Source organism: Manis pentadactyla, chromosome 11 (assembly GCF_030020395.1).
Source record: "Manis pentadactyla isolate mManPen7 chromosome 11, mManPen7.hap1, whole genome shotgun sequence".
Lineage (NCBI taxonomy): Eukaryota > Metazoa > Chordata > Mammalia > Pholidota > Manidae > Manis > Manis pentadactyla.
Genome location: NC_080029.1, coordinates 31209890 through 31232090, shown reverse-complemented (window position 1 = coordinate 31232090; position 22201 = coordinate 31209890). Strand labels below are relative to the sequence as shown.

The 22201-nt window shown below is 39.0% G+C and overlaps 2 protein-coding genes across 2 annotated transcripts in view; both read right to left on the bottom strand.

The window, feature by feature from the left end:
• Nucleotides 1-3822, bottom strand: part of SYNJ2BP (synaptojanin 2 binding protein) — a 39880-nt gene extending 36058 nt beyond the window's left edge. Inside the window, exon 1 of the mRNA XM_036913338.2 lies at nucleotides 3653-3822. Within this exon, the coding sequence (XP_036769233.1) occupies nucleotides 3653-3716 (64 nt within the window). The 5' untranslated portion in view covers nucleotides 3717-3822. The remainder of the gene's footprint in view (nucleotides 1-3652) is intronic.
• The window catches only part of LOC118926350 (disintegrin and metalloproteinase domain-containing protein 29-like), a 33126-nt gene continuing 14672 nt past the window's right edge, over nucleotides 3748-22201 (bottom strand). The window contains 1 exon segment of the mRNA XM_036913032.2: nucleotides 3748-3930. Coding sequence (XP_036768927.2) covers nucleotides 3748-3930 — 183 coding nt within the window.

Sequence of the window (22201 nt, the reverse complement as noted above, 5' to 3'; positions counted from 1 at the left end):
AACAAGGCATGATATAACAAAATAAAGGAAAGGTTGGCACTCAGCTCTTTGAACATGGCTACTATACTAGAAAGTAATATATTAAGATACAGAACAGTAGAATCAACAGATCTGGGTTAAATTCCTGGCTCCTCAAATTTACTAGCTTCATAACTTGGTCAAATTCTTAACCTTCCTAGGAGATAATTTCCTCACTAATAATGTAGATTAATCACGTACCACTCAGGGTTGCTGTGAAGATCAAATGAGGGAATATACATATAAATGTACATATACATATAACTAGAATAGTGCCAGAAAGATAGTGTTTTCTTAATTACTCATTATTAAAACACTGTACCAATCCACTAACCTTTGTAACTCCTTTAAAGAAAGTAGAAAAAGAGAGGTTCTTTTCCCTCTTCAAAGATGGTATATCCAGAGCAACTTGCTGAAACCCATGAGGCCTCAGTCCTGATCAAGGAATCCTAATCCTAACACCCAGTGTGTAGCAGCGTTGTTTTTATGACCAACCTCTACCTGCTACAGTGAAAAAAAGTTAGATTAGATTCTTGTGAGACTTCTTAGAGTAACTGAATCTTTCCAACGTTAAGAACTCTTAAGTACATACAGGAAAAAGTGGGAGGCTTAGAGTCTATAATCAAGTTGGACTCCCATAGAAAGAAAAGAGAGAGTCTCTGTTCCATAAAGGATAAAAGCCAACTCTCCTAACCCTTGAAGGCATTTGAGATCGTGACCACTATGTCTGGCAATTCTTCAGGTCACCCACTGTTAGTCCAAAAAGGCAGGAACCATAACATAAGACACAGAATGGACCTAAGAATCAGGAACTCTTAGAAGTGGAAGAAACCCCCAAAGTCATCCAGCCGAAGCCTCTCCTTATGCATTTGAGGAAGTACACATAAGACAGATGCCAAACTACATGCCAAGCTTCTTTTTGCCTCACCAGGTACTCGCTTCATTGTCATAATTTCCCCATCATTTCATTATTTCCCTTGCAGTAAGCAAGACCAGTCAGAATAGGTTCATCGGCCTTGCAAAATGGGCCCAAACATGGAAATATCCAAGACTCTTGCCCCTGACAGAACACTAGCACAAAAAAGCAAAAGTAGATACATTCTTGAAGGTACCTGAAAAAATTATCAGGTCCCTGCATAGGAAGTTGTACACAAAGAATGGCAATGCTGCCTAAAAACAGAAACATACACTTAGAACTAGAGGCATTTTATATTTCTTCTATAGAAAGAGCTCTACAGGATTACCAAAATTAATGGAAGTTTCCAGTGGTGATAACTGACTTAATCCCTGTGCCTCTTCATGATGATGCAGTAAGAAAAGCTGAATTACACTGTGAGACTTCTTAGTGGTACTGCCTACCAGGTAACTAGTTCTAAGAGATCACAAATAGAAACTTGAACCTTTCTTGTTAACTAAACCAACCAAAGTTTAAATGACCATTTTTATCCAAATTCAATCCTAAATTTGTGGCTCTGCTCTCCTAAACTCCTAAGTTTATCAACTTATGAGTAACACATGAAAATCCTTAGGAAAATTAAATAAATCACTCAGTGAATAAATCCATTCATTTTGAATAAGTGCACATACATATAGAAACTAAACCACTTTTGGATGAAATATATTAGCTAGATATAAATAGTCTTCTTATTTAGTCCCTTGAAATTTGTCCTAACTTCAATGACTCAGAAAAATGCTAACACTACAAACTTTAGATCTGCAAAATCAACAAGACCAGAAAATTGAGTGAATGGTGAAATGAACATTTGTTATGCAAATACCAAAAAAAGGTGAAGTGATATTATCCTGAACTTTAAAAGTATTTAGTGACTAGAACATGCAAAACGACATCAGAGTTCTGCTCTGCTCTAGTCAGGAGATCCTGAAAATACTGTGGATGCCGGAGCCAAAGGACTATATCAAAGTACACTAATTCTTAAGCAAGAGATAAGATTATCATCACAAGAGAGCTAACTAAGGAAGAGATGGAACAGGAGTACAACTGGATGCCTTTAAATACTTGGTGGGTCTATCAGAAAGGAACTATCATTGTTTTAATTGGCCCTAGGAAAAGAACAAGTACTAATGAATTAAAAGTACAGAAATATAGATTTAGGCTTAACAATAATTCTCCATGTTGGCCTCAAAAGTCAATAAATATTGAGTTGGAAAGGAGAAACTTACCTAAAATTGGAAAAGTGAATCTAAGAGACTTGGGCATGTTGAATGAGCTTTTGACAAAAGTTGAGGAGCTCATATGGAGCATGACACCAAATCATGCAGACTAACAATGACATATATTCTCGTAAGTCGACTTCCAAAAAGACAAAGTATGGATGATTCTGAAAGCCATACATTATGAAGAATAATCTATGAATGGTGATTAAGCTATTGCAAATTTCCAGAGAAGATGATATACTATTCTAGATAGTGGTGGTGGAAACAGAAAGGAGTGGAAGGATTACAGAAACATTTCAGAGTACTTGATGACTTATTCAAGATTCTTAGAATAACAGTATTTAACAGGATTTACTGTGTTAATCTAATGATTCATCTATTAACAATAACTGCAATAGCAGCAAACACATAGTGCTTACCAGGTGTCAGGCAATGTTCTGTTTACATAAATAACTCATTTCATTCTCATAACTCTGCTAAGTATACTATTCTATTATCATGAACATTATACAGATAAGAAACTAAGCCTTACATCAGTAATGATCATCAGCCAATAAATATCAAGGAACTAGTAAGAGATTAAATAGCACATCTGGATCTACATAAACCCAAAACTAAAGCTCTTACTCCAAACTCTAGAAAGCGATAAAAGAAAGGCAAGAAAATCTAAGGCAGGCAGCATGTAGTAATGTTAAGAGCCCAGTCGAGAGTAAAGCGTCACGGGGGAAGAGGACTGTAGGGGTTTAAATGAGGATCTGGCAGTATCCGAATCACATGACGGGCTTGCTTAAAGACTAAAGAAAGAAAATACCCAAACAAAAAAAACCCACCTTCATTGAATCCACATTCCTAGAGCTGGGACCTTGGATTTAACGTTTTTTTTAAAGCAAAACCAAAAAACCCGCGTTTAATTTTGGGGTAGAACCAGGTTTAAGAACTTCAGTAACAGATCTTTAAGGTCTCTTTCTGCTTTAACATTCTAGTTAACACTCTAAATGAGTTTCCCAGAAATGAAAGGAAGCGGGGAGGGATACTAGCACCAAGAAAACGGCTGTGCATTTACAGTCCACACCATTTATGCTCCCATTTTTACTGAACAGTCTCTCATAGGAACAGGGATAGAGCAGGCAATGGAAGGAAGGATGCGGTGTTCACAGTATGCTGGCTAAAAAGCAAGCTTCCCCCCAGAATTTACTAGTACCAGTAGCAGAAATAAACCCTTCCAGTCTGTCAATACATGTGGTAATTTGACTGAAAAATGGTATGGTTTCTTCAGATCTGTGTCTGGCTAACACTGAATGCCAATATATTCTTCTGTGTGTTCGCAGGCGTTGCAGGAAACCTCTAGGTTGGCGCCTGCCTGCTAAGCTAAATGAATCTGGCCCAGCAGAAGAGGTACTTGCTTCGCAATTACACCCTCACTCACCCTACTCCCGGGGATGTCCTGTTTCGCACATACCTGAGGGTCCTCTGGTAAGATTGATGTTTTCCTCAGTGACCAAATAATCCACTCTTCCATTCATGTTTTACTGCTTGTCTAGCTACCCACTTGGGTCAGCTAGGGACTCGCACAGGTGAAGGTGAACCAACCTCTAGCGGCGGCCACACCGCCCTTTCGGTTTCCGCTGCCGCCGGACCGGAAGAGAAAGCCGGGAGCGTTAGGAGCGCCAGGGATTCTGGGAGTCGTGGTTCCAGCTGTCGTTGCGTTGTCTCGTCTCCCCCACTCCTCAAAGCGAACTGTGAGGTGAACAAGAAGCAGAGGAAAAATAAAACTTCTCTCTCTGACATAGCATGTACAGCTTGGAGTAGGGCGCTTAGGCCAGCTCCCGCGGTGACGGCAGATGAGGCACGATCTTCTTTGATATTTTTACATTTCAAAGAGTGGCCTCCCAGGACCTTAAGGAAAACTTAAGGCTGTACCTGCCTTGAGAGGCTTATTTCGCTTTTAAAACGGTTTATATACATATAAAAGGGACAGAGAAAGGGTTTTTAATTACAAGTTTGCTCAAGAAAAATGATAGGAGTAAAAGTCTCTTCCTTGTGTTAACAGGGAAAAATTTTTAATGTTTCAATCTTTTCAGTAAGAAAGACTAGGATGAACTAGCTGTGATTTCAGCCCAGCCTTCCTAACGTTTGAGGTAGAATTCCAAAACAGGGATTGAATGAACTTTCAGGGGTCAAAAACTCAGAAAGCCTTAAAGGGCCAAGAAGGTGACCTAAATGTGGGAAACAACCTGGAGTTAGACCTCAGGGATTGCTGAGGACCCTGGTAGATTGAATAGTGCAGTTTCAATTAAGAATCAAATTTAGATTAAATAGTGAAACCAGATGCTACTGTTTACCAAACCCAACAAAAAAGAGGCAGAATCAGCAGGAAGGCCTCTTTTTTGCTAATCCTCAAAGAAGTTAATACAGAGTAGTTGGAAAGAACACGAGATGATGGCAGAAAACCTGGTCTAAAGTTTCATTTCCATCTTCTTCCAGTTCTCTGGCTTTGAGCAGGTAACCTAACATCTGTGTTTCCCCATCTGAAAAAGGACATGATAATAGATCTTTAAAAGGTTGTTGAAAGGATTAAATGAAATTCCAAAAATTGCTTCTTGACTTCAAACTCAGAGTCATTACACCTACACTTCCAAACTTCCTCAGTATATTTTGGTTGAATGAGTGAACAAAATGATCATAATAAAAAGCAGAGTATGGTAAGTGAAAAAAGATGTAAGTAAGTGACCTTGGAACACCAAGAGAGAAGAGATCAAATAGGAATGGGAAAAGAAAGTCAAAACAGTCATCAATAAAATTGGAGCAAGCAAACAAGACAAAATAGAAACAGTCATAGATAGAAGAAACAAACTGTTGGTTACCACAAGTAGGAAGGGCTTGGGGGACATGTGAAATAGGTGAAGAAATTAAGAGGTACAGACTTCCAGTTATATAATTATCAGGGGAATGTAATGTACAGCATAGGGAATATAGTCAATATTATAATAACTTTGTATAGTGACAAATGGTAACTACACTATTTGTATAGTGACAAGTGGCAACTAAGTGGTTTCATATGGAATCACTATGATGTACACCTGAAATAATAGGATACTGTATGTCAGTTATATGTCAAAATTAATTAATTAATTTGGAAGGTAATAAACAACAAAATCTTTTGTAGACTACTGAGCAGTAAATCACTAATCTGTACCTGGGAAAATTGCCCTTTTCATCTGAAAATACAGCTTCAAAAGAAACATAGAACAGTAAAATAAAAAGGGTCATCAAATAAGTTCAGGAAATGCTGATATTAAGTGGGCAGATTCAGCATGTAAATTGCCTTTACACTTTTATTATAAGTATAGTTTTTAAGAATTAGGAAACTTAAAATCTAGGAAGGCAGAAAACAGGCAATAGGGGTTTCCACTTAGAGAAAACAATTGAGAAAAATTATGGTATCAGGATAGCCATGGAAGTATTTAGGGAATAGAGAATGGGACATAGAATCTGTGACACTGAAAAAGTGGGCTAGAAATAGATCATGAAGGAACACTATATGCAATAGGCTAAGAGGGAAGTTTGTTTCTCTCACATTAAAGAACTCTGGAAATAGACAGTACAGGGCTGATATGAAGGCTCCTCAGTCAACAGGACTCAGGTTTGTTCTAGCTTTCTGTTCCCCTCTCTAGCCCCCATCTCTGAAGTGTGGCCTTTGCTTCATAGTCCAAGATGTTAAGATGGGTTTTAGAACTTCATCCATCATATCCACATTCCAAGAAAGCAGTAAAGAAAAGGCAAAGAAAGCTCCATATCCTTATGGAGAGTTCTTGGAAGTTTCATATACTTCTTATAACTCATTGGCCAGAAACCTGGTCACTGTTTCTACTTAACTGTAAGAGAGGGCTAGGGTATGTTATATTTTAATGGGATGGAAATGTGCCAACTGAAAAATCAGGGTTACTATTATAAAAGGTGAGAATGGAGATTGGGAGGCCATTGGTAGTCTCCAACACAAGAAGTGACACTTTCTGCCTGAAGTAGCCTTTTTGTTTAAGGCCTTATGACCTTGAAGTATATTAAAAGTAAGAAACTTGGTGGCCTTAACATACAATTTATGAGATCAGTGGAAACACACCTTGAGGCACATTACTAACACCTTACTCTGTTTTTTACACATTTCATGTCATACATTCACTTTGTCTTTCCAATCTCCTGTCTGCTGCTGCTCCCTCTTCCTTCAATATTTTATTCTGTCAGCCTCTCTGATGACCATCTTATGGATGTGTTTGTATTTAGGACTTATCCACCTCTCCTTTGATATGCCATTTGTTTCCAATTGCTGTCATGTAACTGACCTCTTTGGTTTCAAACTCTTGCATATTTTGTATTTTCTATGCTTCCTTAGGTGATTAAACCTCTTTCTTCTGATTGACACAATTTTTACTCTGTTGTGTTATTACATTTAAACAGATGGTAGTTTGTTAGAGCTATCACAGACTGGGTGGCTTAAACAACAGGCATTTACTTACTCACAGTTCTGGAGGCTGGAAGTCCCAGTTCTCTGTCAGTGTTGTCAGTGTCAGTTTCTTCTCAGGATTCTCTCTTGGCTTGTAGATGTCTGTTTTCTCCCTCTGTCTTCACATGATCTTTCCTATGAGTGTGCATGTATATATCCAGACATCCTCTTCTTAGAAGGATATGGGCCTTATTGGTTTAGGGTTCATCCTAAAGATCTCATTTTAAATTAACTACCTCTTTAAAGACCTTATCACCACATATAGTTATATTCTGAGGCTCTAAGCATTAGGGCTTCAAAATATGAATTTTGTGGGGACACAGTTCATCTGTAACACAGGTTATAGTGAAGTCTTATAGATTTTGGAACTGTTCTTTATCTTTAAAATATTGCACATCTCTGTTCTGGCCCAATACATGTTGGTTTTACAGTTTAACCCTAAAGTAGTATTATTTATTTAATTTCCAAGTTCTTGGGGTAAATTGCACTGCAGGCCCCAACTGTTGATAACAACAAGGAGTTTACAGTTATTTCATTCTCTAGCAGCCTTTTTGATTGGAACTCTCCATTCTTTTCTATATATATATACACCGTCCTCAAAAGAAGTCTAATTGAGTCCCTTGGCTGTAAATGCTATTATTATGCCAGCCCTCACCTCTTCACTGAGCATCACTCTTATGTAACCCAGTTGTCTACCTGTCATCTCAAGATTTGGATGTCTAAACAGCATCTTAAATTACTATGATGAAAATAGAATTCCTAATTCCCATACTCTATACCTATACCTCCTTTAGTCTTTCTCCTTTCTTGGGTAACTTCATTTACTCAGTTCAAATAAAAATCTTCAGGACCGTTCTTGATTCCGTTCTTTCCCTCATACCCCACATCCAACCCATGAGAAAGTTCAGTTGTCTTTATGTACTGAAAATATAGCCTGTACTGACCATCTCTATTACTACCATCTTATTCCAACCCACCAATATCTACTGCTTAGATGTCTAATATTCTTTCTAACAGTTTGCCCTGCTGCCACTCCCAACCCCCAATCCATTCTTCCCATAGCAGTTGGAGCAGTATTGCAAAAATGTAAGTAAGAGCATTTCATGCCCCTGCTTGAAATCCTTCAGTCAATACCATATGATGTAGAATTAAGTCTAAGTCCTTAAAAGTGCCCACAAGATTGCACATAATCTGGCCTCTGTCTAGCCCTCTAATTCATCTACTCCACAACTCCCTTCCTTTCCCCCACTCACTACTTTGCATCTTCCATGACTTTCTCTCTATTCCTCAAATAAACTTGTCTTTGCTTTAGATGTTTGCATTTGCTGTACCATCTGCCTGCACTCATTCTTGTTCAGTACCATATCTCTTATACCTAGAAGAGTTGGCAGCAAACAGTAGGCCATCAGTGGTTGAATGTATTTCAGTGATGATGAAACTTAAACTCAGTCACTTGCTGAAGGTCACACTGAAGTTATCATTTGCTCTCTCATCACCTGCTGCTCCTACTAGTGTCCTAGCTCTATTGCCTGTGTTCCTTTTAGCTATTCCCATTGATGCTCCTTATGCCTCAAAATGAATCCAGAATGTTTGCCTCCAAAAGGTAGCCTCATTTATTTCAGACTGCCAAAAGAAAATTTGGTGCCTTTGGTAACAACTGGTTAAATTACATAGTCTGTATCTTTGTTTGCAGTTTTTATATACACTGGCAGCTGTCTCTTTAAAATTAGAACTTGTTACTTCTGGTATCTACTGACACCATTTTATTCTTTCATGGTAATTGGCCTTATCAGATACTGCTATTGGGAAATGAAACCTTGTTGTTCCAATATCAGACCCAGATGTATGATCACTTGTTTCTTAAATGTGCTGTTTTTTCCTTTTGGAGAGAATTGGCCTGCCTAGCATATTCAGTCATCATTCCACAGACTGCCTTTGCAATAACTGATAAGGACGTGATATTTTTATGACCTTATGAAATGGATTGTTAATATTTATTTTTAAAAATTAGCTACCTAGGAGGCGGAGCCAACATGGCGGCGTGAGTAGGACAGTGGGAATCTCCTCCCAAAAACATATATACTTTTGAAAATACAACAAACACAACTAGCCCTAAAAGAGAGACCAGAAGACGCAGGACAGTGGCCAGACTGCAGCTACACCAGCGAGAACCCAGCAACTGGTGAAAGGGGTAAGATACAAGCCCCGGCCCGGCGGGACCCGAGCGCCCCTCCCCCCAGCTCCCGGCGGGAGAACAATAGGCAGAGCGGGAGGGAGACGGAGCCCAGGACTGCCGAACACCCAGCCCCAGCCATCCGGGCCAGAGCGCAGACACAGTACATGCCCAGGGGGCCCTGGATACTGGGGGAACAGGGAGTAAGACCTCTGAGCGGGTGCTGAAGCTGATGCCCCTGTGACAAAGAAAAGCGGGGGCTTTTTGAAAGTCTTAAAGGGACAGGGACTTAACAGCTTGACGGAAACAACCCAGGTCACAGTACAGCAGCTGGAAATTACAGGGAAAACCGGGTGCACTAACCCCCTGGGCAACAGCTCTGAGACCCCTCACGGAGGCAAACAGTCAAGCAGCCCCCCCATCCATTACCCCACCGGGCGCTGCGAAAGCAGAGAAGCAGCCTGAGACAAATTCCGCCCACAGAAAGGGAAATTTCTCCCTCCCGGCCAGGCAAGACACAAAGACCCACTCTACACGCAATTACCCAACACAAGCCACTAGGGGTCGTAGTTGCCCCAGTAAAGAAAGGCCAGTAGCAAGTGAAAATTTTGGCCCTCCCAGCTGACAGTCAATAGCACCGGTCAACATGAAAAGGCAAAAAAATATGATCCAGACAAGACTAACCCAGACAGCTTTGGCATCTGCTACATCTTCCCCTGAGAAGGAATCTGGGGAGATAGATTTAGCCAGTCTACCTGAAAAAGAATTCAAAACAAAAGTCATAACCATGCTGATGGACTTGCAGAGAAATATGCAAGAACTAAGGAAGGAGAATTCAGAAATAAAACAAGCTCTGGAAGGACTTCAAAACAGAATGGACGAGATGCAAGAGACCATTAATGGACTAGAAAACAGAGAACAGGAACGCAGAGAAGCTGATGCAGAGAGAGATAAAAGGATCTCCAGGAATGAAAGAATTTTAAGAGAGCTGAGTGATCAATCTAAAAGGAATAATATAAGAATCATAGGCATTCCAGAAGAAGTAGAGAGAGAAAAGGGGATAGAAAATGTCTTTGAAGAAATAATTGCTGAAAATTTCCCCAAACTAGGGGAAGAAATGGCCTCTCAGACCACAGAGGTACACAGAACTCCCATGACAAGGGATCCAAGGAGGGCAACACCAAGACACATAATAATTAAAATGACAAAGATCAAAGACAAGGACAAAGTATTACAAGCAGCCAGAGAGAAAAAAAAGGTTACCTACAAAGGAAAACCCATCAGGCTATCATCAGACTTCTCAACAGAAACCCTACAGGCCAGAAGAGAATGGCATGATATACTTAATGCAATGAAACAGAAGGGCCTCGAACCAAGACTACTGTATTCAGCACGAATATCCTTCAAATATGAAGGAGGGATTAAACAATTCCCAGACAAGCAAAAGTTGAGGGAATTTGCCTCCCACAAACCACCTCTACAGGGCATCCTACAGGGACTGCTCTAGATGGGAGCACTCCTAAAAAGAGCACACAACAAAACACCCAACATATGAAGAAGGGAGGAGGAGGAATAAGAAGGGAGAGAAATAAAGAATCATCAGATTGTGTTTATAATAGCTCAACAAGCGAGTTAAGTTAGACAGTAAGACAGTAAAGAAGCTAACCCTAAACCTTTGGTAACCACAAACTTAAAGCCTGCAATGGCAATAAATTCATACCTTTCAATAATCACCCTAATTGTAAATGGACTGAATGCACCAATCAAAAGACACAGAGTAATAGAATGGATAAAAAAGCAAGATCCATCCATATGCTGCTTACAAGAGACTCACCTCAAACCCAAAGACACGCACAGACTTAAAGTCAAGGGATGGAAAAAGATATTTCAAGCAAACAACAGAGAGAAGAAAGCAGGTGTTGCAATTCTGGTATCAGACAAAACAGACTTCAAAATAAAGAAAGTGACAAAAGACAAAGAAGGACATTACATAATGATAAAGGGCTCAGTCCATCAAGAGGATATAACCATTATAAATATATATGCACCCAATACAGGAGCACCAACATACCTGAAACAAATATTAACAGAACTAAAGGAGAAAATAGAATGCAATGCATTCATTCTAGGAGACTTCAACACACCACTCACTCCAAAGGACAGATCCACCAGACAGAAAATAAGTAAGGACACAGAGGCACTGAACAACACACTAGAACAGATGGACCTAATAGACATCTACAGAACTCTACATCCAAAAGCAACAGGATACACGTTCTTCTCAAGTGCACATGGAACATTCTCCAGAATAGACCACATACTAGGACACAAAAAGAGCCTCAGTAAATTCCAAAAGATTGAAATCCTACCAACCAACTTTTCAGACCACAAAGGCATTAAACTAGAAATAAACTGTTCAAAGAAAGCAAAAAGGCTCACAAACACATGGAGGCTAAACAACACACTCCTAAATAATCAATGGATCAATGACCAAATCAAAATGGAGATCCAGCAGTATATGGAAACAAATGACAACAACAACACTAAGCCCCAACTTCTGTGGGACACAGCAAAAGCAGTCTTAAGAGGAAAGTATATAGCACTCCAAGCATATTTAAAAAAGGAAGAGCAATCCCAAATGAACGGTCTAATGTCACAACTATCAAAATTGGAAAAAGAAGAACAAATGAGGCCTAAGGTCAGCAGAAGGAGGGACATAATAAAGATCAGAGAAGAAATAAATAAAATTGAGAAGAATAAAACAATAGCAAAAATCAATGAAACCAAGAGCTGGTTCTTCGAGAAAATAAACAAAATAGATAAGCCTCTAGCCAGACTTATTAAGAGGAAAAGAGAGTCAACACAAATCAACAGTATCAGAAATGAGAAAGGAAAAATCACAACAGATCCCGCAGAAATACAAAGAATTATTAGACACTACTATGAAAACCTATATGCTAACAAGCTGAGAAACCTAGGAGAAATGGACAACTTCCTAGAAAAATACAACCTTCCAAGACTGACCCAAAAAGAAACAGAAAATCTAAACAGACCAATTACCAGCAACGAAATTGAAGCGGTAATCAAAAAACTACCAAAGAACAAAACCCCCGGGCCAGATGGATTTACCTCGGAATTTTATCAGACATACAGGGAAGACATAATACCCATTCTCCTTAAAGTTTTCCAAGAAATAGAAGAGGAGGGGATACTCCCAAACTCATTCTATGAAGCTAACATCACCCTAATACCAAAACCAGGCAAAGACACCACCAAAAAAGAAAACTACAGACCAATATCCCTGATGAACGTAGACGCAAAAATACTCAACAGAATTTTAGCAAACCGAATTCAAAAATACATCAAAACCATCATACACCATGACCAAGTGGGATTCATCCCAGGGATGCAAGGATGGCACAACATTCGAAAGTCCATCAATATCATCCACCACATCAACAAAAAGAAAGACAAAAACCACATGATCATCTCCATAGATGCTGAAAAAGCATTTGACAAAGTTCAACATCCATTCATGATAAAAACTCTCAGCAAAATGGGAATAGAGGGCAAGTACCTCAACATAATAAAGGCCATCTATGAAAAACCCACAGCCAACATTATATTGAATAGCGAGAAGCTGAAAGCATTTCCGCTGAGATAGGGAACTAGACAGGGATGCCCACTCTCCCCACTGTTATTTAACATAGTACTGGAGGTCCTAGCCACAGCAATCAGACAAAACAAAAAAATACAAGGAATCCAGATTGGCAAAGAAGAAATCAAACTGTCACTATTTGCAGATGACATGATACTGTACATAAAAAACCCTAAAGACTCCACCCCAGAACTACTAGAACTGATATCGGAATACAGCAAAGTTGCAGGATACAAAATCAACACAGAAATCTGTGGCTTTCCTATATACCAACAATGAACCAACAGAAAGAGAAATCAGGAAAACAACTCCATTCACAATTGCATCAAAAAAAATAAAATACCTAGGAATAAACCTAACCAAAGAAGTGAAAGACTTATATTCTGAAAACTACAAGTCACTCTTAAAAGAAATTAAAGGGGACACTAACAGATGGAAACGCATCCCATGCTCATGGCTAGGAAGAATTAATATCGTCAAAATGGCCATCCTGCCCAAAGCAATATACAGATTTGATGCAATCCCTATGAAACTACCAGCAACATTCTTCAATGAACTGGAACAAATAATTCAAAAATTCATATGGAAACACCAAAGACCCCGAATAGCCAAAGCAATCCTGAGAAAGAAGAATAAAGTAGGGGGGATCTCACTCCCCAACTTCAAGCTCTATTATAAAGCCATAGTAATCAAGACAATTTGGTACTGGCACAAGAACAGAGCCACAGACCAATGGAACAGACTAGACAATCCAGACATTAACTCAGACATATATGGTCAATTAATATTTGATAAAGGAGCCGTGGACATACAATGGCGAAATGACAGTCTCTTCAACAGATGGTGCTGGCAAAACTGGACAGCTACATGTAGGAGAATGAAACTGGACCATCGTCTAACCCCATATACAAAAGTAAACTCAAAATGGATCAAAGACCTGAATGTAAGTCATGAAACCATTAAACTCTTGGAAGAAAACATAGGCACAAACCTCTTAGACATAAACATGAGTGACCTCTTCTTGAACATATCTCCCCGGGCAAGGAAAACAACAGCAAAAATGAACAAGTGGGACTATATTAAGCTGAAAATCTTCTGTACAGCAAAAGACACCATCAATAGAACAAAAAGAAACCCTACAGTATGGGAGAATATCTTTGAAAATGACACATCCGATAAAGGCTTGACGTCCAGAATATATAAAGAGCTCACACGCCTCAACAAACAAAAAACAAATAACCCAATTAAAAAATGGGCAAAGGAACTGAACAGACGGTTCTCCAAAAAAGAAATACAGATGGCCAACAGACACATGAAAAGATGCTCCACATCGCTAATTATCAGAGAAATGCAAATTAAAACTACAATGAGGTATCATCTCACACCAGTAAGGATGGCTGCCATCCAAAAGACAAACAACAACAAATGTTGGCGAGGCTGTGGAGAAAGGGGAACCCTCCTACACTGCTGGTGGGAATGTAAACTTGTTCAACCATTGTGGAAAGCAGTATGGAGGTACATCAAAATGCTCAAAACAGACTTACCATTTGACCCAGGAATTCCACTCCTAGGAATTTACCCTAAGAATGCAGCAATCAAGTATGAGAAAGACCAGTGCACCCCTATGTTTATTGCAGCACTATTTACAATAGCCAAGAATTGGAAGCAACCTAAATGTCCATCGATAGATGAATGGATAAAGAAGATGTGGTACATATACACAATGGAATACTACTCAGCCATAAGAAAAGGGCAAATCCAACCATTTGCAGCAACATGGATGGAGCTGGAGGGTATTTTTCTCAGTGAAACAAGCCAAGCAGAGAAAGAGAAATACCAAATGATTTCACTCATCTGTGGAATATAAGAACAAAGGAAAAACTGAAGGAACAAAACAGCAGCAGAATCACAGAACTCAAGAATGGACTAACAGTTACCAAAGGGAAAGGGACTGGGGAGGATGGGTGGGTAGGGAGGGATAAGGGGGGGAGAAGTAGGGGCGTATTAAGATTAGCATCCATAGCAGGGTGGGAGAAAGGGGAGGGCTGTACAACACAGAGAAGACAAGTAGTGATTCTACAACAGGTTGCTATGCTGATGGACAGTGACTGTAAAGGAGTATATAGGGGGGACCTGGTATAGGGGAGAGCCTAGTAAACAAAGTATTCGTCATGTAAGTGTAGATTAATGATTAAAAAAAAAATGCAGTTCCTATGTGGTGACCTCTAATGAGTTCTACACAATGATATAAAGGACATATAAAAGTGTAGGCAAAGGGTCTGTTTGTGTTTATACAGAGGATCAAAGCCTAATTTGGCTACCCCGAAAATGAACTAAGATACGATATGAAAAAGAACTTCCAACATCAGCACTCTCGGGAAGACTCATGACAGAAGATGATCAGAAAAAAAAAAAAAAAACTTCAACAAAGATCCACACACTGTCACAGGTGTAGATGCACTCATCCCACCAGTTCCTGGACTTGCCATGGGAAAGATGAAGGAGATATCTAAGCTGGCCTGTGCATGCAGTAAAACAAAAATTGGACTGGATCTATACTGTTGGAACTCAACCAAGAATTAGGAGAAGTGCAAATTGTAGCACTCCAAAATCTTACAACCACAGACTATTTATCGTTAAAAGAACATATGGGATATGAACAGTCCCCAGGAATGGGGTGTTGTAGTTTATCTGAATTCTCTCAGACTGTTTAAGTTCAGTCGGACAATATCCACCATATCATAGATAAGTTTTCACAAATGCCTAAGGTGCCTAACTGGTTTTCCTGGTTTCACTGGAGATGGCTGGTAATTACAGGTATGCTTTGGTTAGGTAACTATATTCCTATTATGTTAATGTGTGTGCACAATTTAATTAGTCGTTTAAAACCTATCCATGCTGAAGTTACTCTACAAGAAGATATGTCAAAGAAATAATCAATCTTCCCAGGTTTTCTTCTGCCTGCTACTTCTGTAGCTTTTCTTCTTCCTACCTAATCACAACCTTTAAATAGAACTCGTGCCACATGTCGAATTTACCGAGTATCATAATTCTTCCAAGTGGTAAAGACACCTCAAGACAAATGCTGGGCATAGAAGCCACAGGGCATAAATATGCAAAGAAGTAAAAAGCTAACCTTTTCAAACGATAAGGCTTCTCTCTCACTTACCAACTTAACATTTCCCTGTATGGCCCCGGAAGATGACTGGTTAGCCAGAGACGGGTAAGATTCCTCAAGGGAGGAACAACCTAAGACAGGCACAGTCGCAGGGGGCCATCTGGTGAGAAAATGGGGAGCAGCAGAGGTGAGGCTTAGAACCTCCCCCCTCATGTTCTGAGAGAAATCTTCTGCATACATGGATGTTTATTGCCCTCGTCTAGTGTGGATTAACACATAGTCTACAGGCACACACCTGATCATCTACATTTGCTCTCTTACAACACTAAACTCTGTTTCCTACCTTTATCTCGTATCTACCTACCACTTCAGCATTTTATTAAAAATAATAATAATAGAGAAATGTGGTATCCACATATAAATCAGGTTTAAAAATCAAATGAGTATTCATATTTGAACTGACTGTTTATAGTTCATAATGCATTAACAAAACCGAAAGCTTCTGTGATGACTGCCCTTGCACTGTTCACCATGTAACTTATTCACTATGTAAGAATTTGTACTCCATGTAAGAATTTGTTCGTTATGCATCAGAAGATTGGAGACTGACGAAAATTGGGCTTGGGGTGGATTAATGATTGTGCATTGAGTATTGACCCCCCTATACAGAGAGATGCCCTCACAATATATATATATATATGTATATATATATATATATATATATATATATATATATATATACATATAAACACACTTCCAATTGTAAAATAAATAAGTAACCGGGATGTAATGTATAGCATAAGGAATATAGTCAAAATATTGTAACAACTTGGTATTGTGATACCTGGTACCTAGAAATATCATGTATATAAATGTTGAGTCGCTGTGTTGTACACCTGAAACTAATGTAATGCAATGCTGTTGTCAACTACCCTTCAATAAAAAAAAAAAAAAAATTAGCTACCTATATAATTATGTTGTTTCCCTCCTATATAATCCTTCACAATTTCTCTGGATTGGTCCACCTTTTTTAGTCACCTGACTGGTTTCCATGTTAAGTGGTTAGTAAAATTTGACAGGTTGAGGGATTCAAGATGGCAGCATGAGAGGTGAGACAGAGGCTTCCTCCTAAAACAACATATAATTTGAAAATATAATTAATACAACTAATCCTGAAAGAGCAACAGGAAAGAGGACTGTGCCAGACTGCATACACCTGGAGAAAAGAGCAGACCTCACGGAACAGGGTAACGTACCAAAGCTGTGGCCTGGTGGGACCCAAGCCCTTTCCCCATCCCAGCTCACCATTGGGAGGAAGAGAAACAGAGCCGGGAGGGAGTGGAGGCATGGGACTGCTGAATACCTAACTCTGGAGATCTGCTCTGGGAGCACAACCCTACATTTCATGGTGCTTTCATGATACTCTCATGATTAGGGGATTGGAAAGCCAAGATAGGCAGAATTCCTGGATAGAATGAGACTCCAGTCGCTTGTGGAAAGCAGGGATCCATATCCAGCTGCTCTGAGACAAAAGAGAGGCAGGCAGTCTGAGAGACTTCCTAACAATGAAGCCCTTAGCAAGACGGCTGCTAAAGGGGCAAGGATTGCTCAGAGTTTACTGCTCAGGAGAAAGGACAGGTATACAAAATTGTCCGGGTGCACTCTGCCCAGCAGGTTGAGCGCTTTCACGATCTTCAGGTGCTCCAGCTCCCTGGCTGGTGACACAGCTCCAAGGACCCCTCCATGATACACAGCCTACTGCGCCTTTCTCCCAGCCAGCCCCACCTGGCTTGCAAACCGGCAAACCCTACCTTGGCATTAGGCCAGCCAGAGGGAAGATCTGTCTACAGCAACTACAAACGCAAAGCATAGAGGCTTATATCTGTGTGCTCGGCCCACTGGTTCAGCCAGTGGAGACAGGCAGAGCAGCCGGGAAGCAGGAAACAGCTCTTTCCTCCCCCCAGGCACAAATACTACTCCCCTATGACCCACAACATTGCTTCAGGAGCTGAGCAGCTCCAGAGAGTAGAGCTTCTGGACACTAGAGGGCGCCATATACAAATATGAAATGCCAAAGGAACCTGGTTCAAAGTAAAATTATTAATACAACTCCTGAGAAAGATTTAAATGACATCAACCTCATGAATCTTCCTGAAAAGGAGTTTAAAATAAAGATCATTAACATGCTCATGGAGGTACAGAAAGATATTCAAGAACTCAGGAATGAATTCTGGTTGAAGATCTAATCACTGAAGAGCACGATGGAGAGTATTAAAAGCAGATTAGATATGGTGGAGGAGATGATAAATGGAACAGAAACTAGAGAAGAGGAATACAAAGAAGCTGAGGCAGAGAGAGAAAAAAGAATCTCTAAGAATGAAAGAATATTGAGAGAACTGTGTGACCAATCCAAAAGGAACAATATTCGCATTATAGGGGTACCAGAAGAATAAGAAGAGAGAAAAAGGGATAGAAAGTGTCTTTGGAAAGGTAATTGCTGAAAACTTCCCCAATCTGGGGAAGGAGATAGTCTCTCAGGCCATGGAGATCCACAGATCTCCCAACATAAGGGACCCAAGGAAGACAATACCAAGACATATAGTAATTAAAATGGCAAAGATCAAGGATAAGGACAGACTACTAAAAGCAGCCAGAGAGAGAAATAAGATTACATACAAAGGAAAGCCCATCAGGCTAACATCAGTCTTCTCAGCAGAAACCTTACAGGCCACAAGGGAGTGGCATGATGTATTTAATGCCATGAAGCAGAAGGGCCTGGAACTAAGATTCCTTTATCCAGCAAGATTATCATTTAAATTTGAAGGAAGGATTAAACAATTTCCAGATAAGCAAAAGCTGAGAGAATTTACCTCCCACAAACTGTCTCTACAGTGTATTTTGGAGGAACTGCTATAGATAGAAGTGTTCCTAAGGTTTAATAGCTGTCACCAGAGGCAATAAAACCACAGTAAAGAAAGTAGAACAGCTAATTACTAAGCAAACGCAATCCCCAAAGTCAATCAAGGGATAGACAAAGAGTCCAGAATATGATACCTAATATATAAAGAACGGAGGAAGAAGAAAAAGGAAGAGAAAAAAACAGAACCTTTAGATTGTATTTGTAATAGGATATTGAGTGAGTTAAGTTAGACTCTTAGATAGTAAGGAAATTGACCTTGAACCTTTGGTAACCACGAATCTAAAGCCTGCATGGCAATAAGTACATACCTATCAATAATCACCCTAAATGTAAATGGACTGAATGCACCAATCAAAAGACATAGAGTCACTGAATGGATAAAAAAACAAGACCCATCTATATGCTGCCTACAAGAGACTCACTTCAAACCCAAAGACATACGTGGACTAAAAGTGAAGGGATGGAAAAAGATATTTCATGCAACTAACAGGGAGAAAAAAGCAGGACTTGCAGTACTTATATCAGACAAAATAGACTTCAAAACAAAGAAAGTAACGAGAGACAAGAAGGACATTACATAATGATTAAGGGGTCAGTCCAACAAGAGGATATAACTATTATAAATATCTATGCACCCAACACTGGATATCCTACATATGTGAAACAAATACTTTCAGAATTAAAGGGGGAAATAGAAGGCAATGCATTCATTTTAGGAGACTTCAACACACCACTCACTCAAAGGACATATCAACCAGCAGAAAATAAGTAAAGAGACAGAGGCACTGAACAATGGATTAGAACAGATGGACCTAACAGACATCTACAGAACACTTCATCAAACAGCAATAGGATACACAATCTTCTCAAGTGCACATGGAACATTTTCCAGAATACATCACATACTAGGCCACAAAAAGAGCCTCAGTAAATTCAAAAGGATTGAAATAGTACCAGCCAGCTTCTCACATCACAAATGTATGAAACTAGAAATAAATTACACAAAGAAAATGAAAAAGCTCACAAACACTTGGAGGCTTACTAACATGCTCCTAAATAATCAATGGATCAATGACCAAATAAAAACAGAGATCAAGCAATATATGGAGACAAATGACAACAATAATTCAACACGGCAAAACCTGTGGGACACAGTGAAGGCTGTGCTAAGAGGGAAGTATACTGCAATACAAGCCTACCTCAGAAAAGGAGAACAATCCCAAATGAACAGTCTAAAATCACAATTAATGAAACTAGAAAAGGAAGAACAAATGAGGCCCAAAGTCAGTAGAAGGAGGGACATAATAAATATTAGAGCATAAATAAAATTGAGAAGAATAAAACAATAGGAAGAATCAATGAAAGCAGGAGCTGGTTCTTTGAGAAAATAAACAAAATAGATAAACCCCTTGCCAGACTTATCAAGAAAAAAAGAGTCTACACACACAAACAGAATCAGAAATGAGAAAGGAAAAATCACTATGGACATCACAGAAATACAAAGAATTATGAGAGAATACTATGAAAAATGATATGGTAACAAACAGGACAACCATCAAGAAGTGGACAACTTTTTAGAAAAATACAACTAAATCCATATGGAGGTTCCTCAAAAACTAAAAACAGAAATACCATTTGACCCGGGAATCCCACTGCTTGGAATTTACCCAAAGAACACAACTTCTCAGATTCAAAAAGACATATGCACCCCTATGTTTATTGCAGCACTTTTTACAATAGCTGAGAAATGAAAGCAATCTAAGTGTCCATCTGTAGATGAATGGATAAAGAAGATGTGGTACATATACACAATGGAGTATTATTCAGCCATAAGAAGAAAACAGATCCTACCATTTGCAACAATATGGATGGAGCTAGAGGGTATTATGCTCAGTGAAATAAGGCAGGTGGAGAAAGACAAGTATCAAATGATTTCACTCATCTGTGGAGTATAAGAATAAAGAAAAAACTGAAGGAACTAAACAGCAGCAGACTCATAGAACCCAAAAATGGACTAACAGCTCCCAAAGGGAAAGGGACTGAGGAGGATGGGTGGGAAGGGAGGGATAAGGGGGTAAAAGGGGCATTATTATTAGCACGTATAATTTAGTGAGGGGGACACGGGGAAGGCAGTATAACACAGAGAAGAGAGGTAGTGATTGTATAGCATCTTACTATGCTGATGGACAGTGACTGTAATGGGGTATGTGGTGGGGACTTGATAATGGGGGGAGTCTAGTAACCATAAGGTTGTTAATGTAACTGTACATTAATGATGGCAAAAAACAAGAACACAGAGTACCACAACTCATCTAATATGAAATAGATAATTCAAATAGTCTTGTATCTACTAAGGAAATTGAATTATAATTTAAAATTCCCCCCAAAAGAAAATCTCCAGACACAGTTTATTTCACTGGAGAATTCTACATAACACCAATTTATACAATTCCTTCCAGAAAATTGAAGAGGAGAGATGACTTCTAAATTCATTTTATGTAGCTAACGTTACCCTGATACCAAAACCAGAAAAGGCCGTGCAAAACAAACAAAAACACTAAACTAATATCCCTCATGAATATTCACACAAAAATCCCTAACAAAATACTAGCAAATAGAATTGGTGGGAAAAGTGGACCACAATAATAAATAGATAAGTAAATGATAAAATAATGACAAATAATAAATTTTAATAATATAACTATTTTAATATTAAAAAAAGAACATATGGCTTACATTTCCAAGATTTAATGGAAGAGAAATTCTCACAATAACAAATATGAAAGATCAGGAGTATTTTGGTTAAAAAATATCCCAACATATACACATTGAAATTTAAATTCTATAAAACAAAACCTGACTTGTTCAAATAGACAAATATCTGTTGTTCTTGGACAGCATCTTCTATGTTCGTAATGATGCCAGTTCTTCCAAAGATAAGATGTTAATTCAACACAACCTCAATAAAAATATCAATAAGTTTTTTTAGAGTTGATGATTTGATTGTAAAGTATATATAGAAAATTAATATAAACCAACTAGAAAATTCCTGAAGAATAATAAGATAATAGGGGGGAAAACAGCCCTATCTGATATTTAGACATATTCTAAATTAAATGCTTATAATTAAAACAGTACAATAAATGAATAGCCAGAAAGATGATCTGTGGAACAGTATAGAAAATTCAAAGTAGAATTGTTACCAGTCGAGTTTGTTCTCCTTGGTTCTTGTCCCTGCTGCAACAAAGAATTGAAAGGCACAGATAACAACAGTGAAGCAGAGTGTAAGTTTTTTAGAATACACTGCAAGTGAGGAGTGGGCCACAGTCAAGGTAGACAAAGTTACTGAACTTTTAGGCAGGAGGCTTATGTATTACACTGTGGCTAGGAGGTACCTCTTTGACAAGGTGGGGTTATTTGATTCACAGGTTCTTCTGTACAGTCATCCATGTCAGTGAGCATGTCCTTTCCTCATGCTGAGGTGTGATTTGGGCAGTTCTTAGTTCAATTGATTGTGCCCCCTATTGAGATCTCTTTGGGAAGGAAATTATCTCCCTGTAAAGCCTTTGTTGTATTTACTGGGACCCCCTATCTGTGCAGTGTTTGTGCTTCTTTTTCTTTGAACCTTATCTGGGTGT